Source organism: Frankliniella occidentalis, unplaced genomic scaffold, assembly GCF_000697945.3.
Source record: "Frankliniella occidentalis isolate FOCC.00 unplaced genomic scaffold, Focc_3.1 Scaffold7, whole genome shotgun sequence".
NCBI lineage: Eukaryota > Metazoa > Arthropoda > Insecta > Thysanoptera > Thripidae > Frankliniella > Frankliniella occidentalis.
The window spans coordinates 1,159,959-1,167,677 of NW_026267137.1; the positions used below are offsets into that span (position 1 = coordinate 1,159,959).

A 7,719-nucleotide genomic window follows, 5' to 3' on the forward strand; every position below is an offset into this window, starting at 1 on the left:
ACATGGGCATCAGGGCGGGCGAGGCCAGGTAAGCGAGCGCAGACTCGACTTCTTGTTGTGTCGACCGCGGCGAAAAGAGTAAAAGGGTACGGTCCCCCCACCCCAACCCGACACCCCGGTCCTGGCGGTACTTTCCGCCCCAGCGACACGTGCCACACCGTAAGGAAGCCGCGCCTCCGCGGCATCATCGTGTCGCATACTGGCTGCCCCCCCCCCCCCTTCCTATCCTTGTCTTCTCCCAACATAATAAAAACGAAAGGAGATGTTTAGCTGATTGTGTTCTTTTGCACTTACAGGCACAAGCGTGGCAAGTACTACCTGGAGACGGCGGAGACGGCGCCATTCGGCAAGGGCCTCTTGGGCGTGACAAACCTCACCTCGTCGAGCAGCTCGGTGTTCTCCGTGTTCACGGGACTCCTAAGCTCCAACCAGAAACCCTTGCCCACGAGCTGGGGATGGGACCAGTAGTAGTGGTCCAGCCAGCTTTTTATCGTCGCCGTCCAACTAATTTAAAAATAAAATAATAACGCCCGGAAAGACAAGTGTTTTCTTCCGGAATTTTCCTGAGGTGGTCTTTGTCGCTAAGGCCTCGGCTGCCATCGATGTCAAACACACACACACACACACACACACACACACACACACACACACACACACACACACAACCGCGCGTGTAGCCGCAAGCTTATCCGGCTGACAGCCAAAGACTGGTTTCGCGAGAAAAATTTTCCGACATCACACGCCATCAGAATATACTTAGTTGATTCAGACGAAAAGATTAAGAAACCCGCTCTATAACAAACCGAACGCGTTTGATACAAGGACTATGACATCTGGCATAAATTTCCATGAAACCTATCAGGGAAGTCCTCCGAAACACGACCATAGGCCTTCACTCGTTATTTTGTGCCGGTTGGCGCAAGAATGTAGCCGGTTCATCTCAGTGTTTCATATTTTCCTTCTATGGTCCTCCATTTCAAATTCTGACTGAATCGTCCACCCCTAAATTCAAGACTTCTCAAGCCACCAAAAACATTGAGTTTCACAAATTTTGCTTTACAGCGCAGCTGCTGACACGAGCCGAGGCTTTCTTCCACAATGAATGTGAATGTGAATCTACCACGCACCAAGTGGTGGTTGGGTCGGTGGGTTGGGAGTCTGTCGGAAGCAGGTAACCCGTCGTCTGAATTGTCAATTTGAAGTTTATATTTTGGTTTTGTATCATCGGATGACTTCTGGTAAAGAAACAATGGGGTAAGTTCACCTATTAGTTTGAAGTACTTGCCCCGGCAAGTGTGTGGGAGGGCTTGAAGCTAACCCCGTTCAGGAATAATACCTCCTTAACATGTTATTACTGAGGAGACTCCCATCACAAATTCTAACCTGTTAAACTTTACTTTTGAATGAAAATCTATCTTTGATTTATTTAGATTACACACGACCTTTGAAAATTCTCACTCAATTTCGGTTTTAATTTGTAGCACGTACTTGGTTAAAGATCTATTTTAGACTTATATTGTGATTGAAGGTTGTGAAGGTCTAACATTTTATGAACTTTGTATATGTTCTGTAACATTCTCCCACATTATGAAGAGAAGTGCACAAATGCTGAATCCTTAGACATGCTTGAAGTCTGCTCTGGAAAATTCATGTACTATATGATTGTATTGATTCTAGTCAAATATAATATAATTTGTTCAATTTACAGTGAACAGCCCATCTTTACCTGCAAGGCCCATGTTTTCCACATTGATCCCAAAACAAAACGGTCTTGGATACCGGCATCTAGCTCTGCTGTTAGTGTCTCTTTTTTCTATGATTCAACACGTAACCTGTATCGTATCATCAGCGTTGAAGGCACAAAGGTAACAAGTGTTCAATAATATGTGCTGTGCGATCAAAGTATTGTAGAAAGCTAATGTATTTTCTCCTTTGACCAGGCTGTTATTAATAGCACAATTACACCTAATATGACATTTACTAAAACATCTCAGAAATTTGGTCAATGGTCAGACGTTCGAGCTAATACGGTATATGGTTTAGGTTTTGCAACAGAGGTAGAATTAAATAAGGTAAGTTACCCTTTCTTCAATTCCTATTTTATTTTGTACTTCTCATTACTTTGTGTACTTATTTATGTGTTCTGGTCATTTTTAGTTCATTGAAAAATTTCAAGAAGTTAAGGAAGCAACAAGACTTGTTGGCAATAATAAGCCAGCCACTAATGGTCAGAGCACTGGAGTTACTCCTGTTACAAGTGCAAATGCAAGTCCTGTTAGTACCAGGGCTGCAAGTGGCTCTGTGCAGGTAGCTGACTCTCAGCAGTTGTTGGAGCCTCCTGGCACACACCTCAATAACAGTGGCACTGCCACAATCAAAGTGGAAGGAGAAGGTGGAACCTCACATGTCCGTAGCCAGTCCCTCTCAGCAGGTGAAAGTCCTAAACATCAAATTGGAGATAAGTCATCTGCACCCTTGGGATCTGGCGAAGCACAGCTAAAATATGAGAATGATCGACTGAAACTTGCACTTGCTCAAAGGTATGTGAAATTTACTAGATTTTTTGCTGTGCTGTCTGAATTCAGTTTTCAGGTCTAACTTGTTGGCTTTCATTCAGCTCTGCAAATGCTAAGAAATGGGAAGTAGAACTTGCTACCCTAAAAAGCAATAATGTGAGGTTGACGTCAGCTCTTCAGGAAAGCACAGCTAATGTTGAAGAGTGGAAGAGGCAGCTCCAAAGCTACAAAGAAGAAAATCAACGCTTGAAGACCCGGTACCTAGAACTAGAAGCAGCCAAAGGTTAGTGACAGATTCTTTTCAAACATTGTACCATGTCTTGTTTTGTTTTACTTATCATTATCTGTTATTTCAAAGGGAGCACTGAAGCTGCTGTTGAGCTGCGTAAAGAGTTGGCAACATTAAGGCTACGAATTGAAACAATGGAAAGCGAGCTTACCACTAAAGATGAAGATATAAAACGTCTAAATATGCTAAAACAACAGCAACAACAAAATGCTGCTCCTGCTGAAGAACGAATCAAGGTTAGTGAAAGGGTTTAAAAATCTGCTTAGCTGCTTCTCATATTCCTTAAAGATTGATTGATTTCATTTTTCCTTTGGTATTCCAGAGTCTGCAGCAAGACAATGCAGAACTTCAGGCAGCCATGTCACTAGCCCAAGCGCAATTAGAAACTGCATTAGCAGCACAAGACTCTCAACGAAGAGTCATTGATACTCTGAACAACCAGCTGGCTGGACGCATTCAAGAGCTCACCATGATTCACCAGGAAATGACCACTGCGTTGCAAACCTGAACTTGAGATGTTTATTGCATTTAGCCCGATTGCCAGACTTTTTGTGAGTGCATCCCCCAACATATGAGATCATCATTTTGAAACTATATTGCAAGGGTTGTTCAATATCATTATTTGTTTAATGCTGATCCCACAAGGTTCATGCCTGACATCTTGGTTTTTTCCTAAGATTTGTCAAAAAGTGGGGTATATTCTAAAGACTACATCTTCCGTAAAATTTATGCCTGTTGACTTTCTCTGCGTGGAGTTCCATAACTTCTCAGGCCACATCATATCGATTGAATTCGATATGTGAAGCATGTTTGAATGTCTTAAGTGGTAGATCTAGCTTAAGTACATGCCTATTGGCTACAATTTTCATAGACAAAATAGTGAAGGATTTAAAACAATTGAGAACAGTTTTTATATCTTCTTCTATGCCTTTTTTCCCTCTTCATTCTTCCATACTAAATCTTATCTATTTTAGGTCGTGACTGGCTAAAAGCCAATTCTATTAAATCACAGTGTATTAGATACATAATTTTAACGCTATACATACCTCTTAAAACAAGTTCAGCAAGAAATGTTATCTTGATAAATGGCATATATGTAGGATAAAAGCAAATATTATGTGCATGTTTAAAATTCTAGTTTAATGCTAAAGACCTCTCTAAACATAAAATAACACGTACAGTGTAAAGTCATTCTTCTGTCTCTCTCATAGAAGGTAGACTTGAAAAATCGTTGCATTTAAATTTTTGATGTAAGATCTTATAAAACTGTAAAACAGCTCATCTACCTACTGGGGGATGGACAATCCTACTCACCTGCTTGCATCCAAAAAAAAAGTGCAGAATGTGAACCCACCTGGTATTCCCTTTATTTTTGAGGCTTACATAACCATGTTGTATTTCCATCAGTTTATTTTACTGCTCTTTTCCGTTTAATTCAAGTGTATTCGTTGTTTTATGCCAGAACTTTTCAGCTTTTATTACTTTTGACTTTTGATCAAGATTTCTGGAATCACAGACAGAATCACTAATCAGGCAGGACTTTTTTATGGTGCATTATTTATTTATTTATTCTTATGTGCCTACCTTATGTCTTGATCTAGCCATTACATGCTTTGGTTGTTTCAACTGAATATTGTGTCCTGTTGAATTTGTTCAGGTCAAGTGCAGCAATGAATTATTTTAGAAGTATTTCAGAATCTTTCACCTTTAAATTATGTATTCTTATTTAAGGCTCTAGTCATTACATTTGACTGAAACATATTAATTCATTCTTTCTGAGAATGTGAAGTCAAACTGGCATTGCTCGATCTTTTCAAAGTCTGTATCAATAAGGCAGCAATATTTTATTTTGTACAATGTAGTGAATATGTTTTATTACCATTTATATGACATCATTATTGTTATCATTGTGTTAGTTCTATAACTCCCCAGTTATTTTAATGATTCTCAGAGCATAGAGCTGCTATTTGTATGCTATCATCGCTTCTATGTTAAGTTCTATAATTTTATTGTTTTGGTTTATTTCAGAAACATGTGAAACTTGCATGTTATATTTTATTTGTCGCCCAAAACAGTATCAAAATGCTTGTTGTAGCTTATTTTCAGCTATACCTCATATTTACCTGTATAATGTTACTGAATGCAGAGCAGAACATTTTTAACTGTCTGCTACACAAATGGTTTTCATCACAAAGAACTGCAATCCTTTGCTGAAAGAGGGGTTCACCTTTGTTCTGTGTCAACCCCAGCTATTTCTGTTTTACCTTGCTTGAGGAATGAATCTCAAGTTGTTCCAATTCAGTTTTATGAACAGTGGTGCACTTTCTTTTTTGGAACAGTGTTTTATTTTCTTGTATCAGTATTACCGTACAGCATATTATTTCAAATTTCTCATAGTATTATCAAAGACTTTGACATAAGTACAAATGGTAGGATAGTCAGCTTAAGGCATCTAAAGTACACTACCTTACCTCACAAGACTAAAAGGGCATTTATTTTGTTTTGATTTTATATTGATGCTGGTAAACTGTTGTAGTATCAGAAAAATGTAGTGATCTGAACACTTGATGTTGCTGAAGAATTTTTTAGACGGATTTTTTCCGTTCAGTTTAGATGAACCATGTATTCTATGTTTTCTTTCATCACAGCCAAGCCAGATCCAACCCACACATAACTTATGATAAAGAAGTATGTATGTATAAGAGAGACATTATTATTATTATTATATTAATCTCATGAAGCAATCCCAAATGAAAGTATTGTTTCAATTATGTAATTATTATTATTATATGTTCTTGTTAAAGCTTTTTTTCCCCTTGAAAACAGCATTTATTTATACATCCATGTTAGTTTTCTCTACAATGAACTGTGCTTTAATTACTCTTATGGAGTTCATTTAAACCATTTGCCTCAATTTGCAACTCTGCCTTTTGATGAATGTGGTTGAGTCATTGAACAACATTCCATTCAGCTTTCAGGACCCAAGTGGTACATACCACCATCATTCTCATTCACTTTGAACTTGTTGACATGTACTGCACAAGCTTTAAATGTACAAAGTTTTAAAAAATGTTTAGAAAAAAATGATGTTTATCATCTTAAAACAAGGAGTCTCCTATTTTGCTCTTGCTGCACTTATGGTCCAACATAGTGTGTATTTTAAAAGTCAAATTTACAATGAGTTGAAACCCCGTTGTTATAAATGTATGTAACATTGTAGAGATGAGAAAAATAAAGAGTTTAGAAAAATAATGCAATTTACTGACTGCACTCACTGCCCTGGTAAGGCTTAAATTCGCGACTGTTTGCGTACCGCCCCATCACATGAGGTGTCGCACGGCTGTAAAGTCATGCGGACCGCGAAACATATCAACCGGCCGAGGTTCGAACCAGCGACCAGGTTCATACCGGGCCCGGACGCTTCCGACTTGACGTCTATGTTTGTAGCTACAGCCGACAGTGCCCGAGTCAGCTTAAACTGAACCGTCTATAGACGAATTCATTACTTCCGCCAATGCTAGAATATCAACGCCTAGATTGACACGGCGTCACTTCTTAGCTTTAGAGAGGATTTATGAGCCTGGGGTCAAAAGGAGCCTAAACCCAAAGTCCCCACCACTACAGACGCATTTGAGAGAAGCCATGGCCTACCTCGCAGGCGTCCAAGCGACAACTCGTGCCGCGGCGACAAGTGGTAGTAGGTAGACACGTCCCTGCACTGTAAACTCTATGGCAACAAATTTGTGACCATACTTGGCGACATTCCCCTTTTGGCGACTTCCCTTTTTTGTCGCCAAACTTTGGCGACATCCTAGATGTGGCCATAATTATGGAAACAGATATGTCGCCGTGATAGGTCCCATTGGGAATATAAAATTTGTCACCCTCGGTGTCACCTTATTTGGTGACGTATGTGTTGCCGCTAAGGCGACGAAAACGTCACCAAATTAAGTGACACCGAGGGTGACAGATTTTATGCTCTCAATTGGAACTGTCATGGCGACATATCTGTTTCCATAATTATAGTCACATCTCGGATGTCACCAAAGTTTGGCGACGAAAAAGGGAAGTCGCCAAAATAAATGTGTCGCCAAATTTTGGTCACACGTGTCGCCACAGAGATTACAGTGTGTTTATGGACACGGGCAACAAACGATGTCCGACACCACCAGCCACGCGCCCCTTTTGTAGCTAAACAGTTGTAGCTACAGTCGAGATGGCCGCATGCAGCTTCATCCGAACCAAAATTGTCGGCCCTAAGATCAACTCCCGGGAAGGAGCAAATTTTTTTTTTTGTCGCCTTTTGTCTCCCGTTAGGCAGGATTGAGCTCAGACCTCGGTCTCGGAGGAGCAAGCTGGTAACCGAGCTTAATGCGTGATCGTTCCCAGGTCGTGACCGTGGGGATGGTCCGATGTTCGAATCCCGCCCGCGATCATTTTTTTCTGCTCTGCTGGCCGAGTGTCTTCGGGCGTCAGTCACAGCTGAGATCTGGATGCCGCCGAACGTTGTGCTTCGTATCGTTCCGACGTGGCCAAGTCGGTAGGGTCCTGGCCCGGTGTGGACCTGGTCGCTGGTTCAAATCTATAACACCGGTGATATTTTTCGCGCTTGGCTGGCCATGACTTCACAGCCGTGCGACACCTGAAGTGATGGACCGGTACGCAAACAGTCGCTGGTTCGAATCTAGTCGACCGAACCCTTTTGCCTTTTGCCCCTCTGCCAGCCATATGTTTCGGGGTGTGAGCGACAGCGGAGATAAGCTTCAAGTCTGCAGAAGTCTCATTGGCTCAGTTGGTAGAGAGCGCGCTCGGGACGCGGATGGTCGTGGATTCGAATACTGATCGAGGCTCATTTTTTCCATTTAGTAGTTTGCGGCGCGGGTACCAAGACTTAGTACAAAAGACCAGCCGACA

At 41.2% G+C, this 7,719-nt stretch overlaps 2 protein-coding genes across 2 annotated transcripts in view; both read left to right on the forward strand.

The window, feature by feature from the left end:
• LOC113212895 (pancreatic triacylglycerol lipase-like) overlaps positions 1-531 on the forward strand; it is a 14,271-nt gene extending 13,740 nt beyond the window's left edge. The window contains exon 7 of the mRNA XM_052272641.1: positions 297-531. Within this exon, the coding sequence (XP_052128601.1) occupies positions 297-468 (172 nt within the window). The 3' untranslated portion in view covers positions 469-531. The remainder of the gene's footprint in view (positions 1-296) is intronic.
• A 578-nt stretch (positions 532-1,109) lies between these two features.
• LOC113212892 (homer protein homolog 2) lies at positions 1,110-6,062 on the forward strand. Its single transcript, XM_026431747.2, has 7 exons — positions 1,110-1,254; positions 1,709-1,865; positions 1,941-2,072; positions 2,158-2,540; positions 2,618-2,799; positions 2,875-3,041; positions 3,128-6,062. The coding sequence occupies exons 1-7, from the start codon at positions 1,229-1,231 to the stop codon at positions 3,311-3,313; spliced, it is 1,233 nt and encodes a 410-aa protein (XP_026287532.1). The 5' UTR covers positions 1,110-1,228; the 3' UTR covers positions 3,314-6,062.
• Positions 6,063-7,719: the final 1,657 nt, after the last annotated feature.

What these genes read in the sequence shown, in the direction of transcription:
- LOC113212892 (XM_026431747.2), top strand. Translation starts at nt 1,229, where the DNA reads ATGACTTCTGGTAAAGAAACAATGGG. An exon ending in CAGAGGTAGAATTAAATAAG is followed by an intron (nt 2,073 to 2,157) that starts GTAAGTTACCCT and finishes GGTCATTTTTAG; the next exon opens with TTCATTGAAAAATTTCAAGA. An exon ending in CTGCTGAAGAACGAATCAAG is followed by an intron (nt 3,042 to 3,127) that starts GTTAGTGAAAGG and finishes TTGGTATTCCAG; the next exon opens with AGTCTGCAGCAAGACAATGC.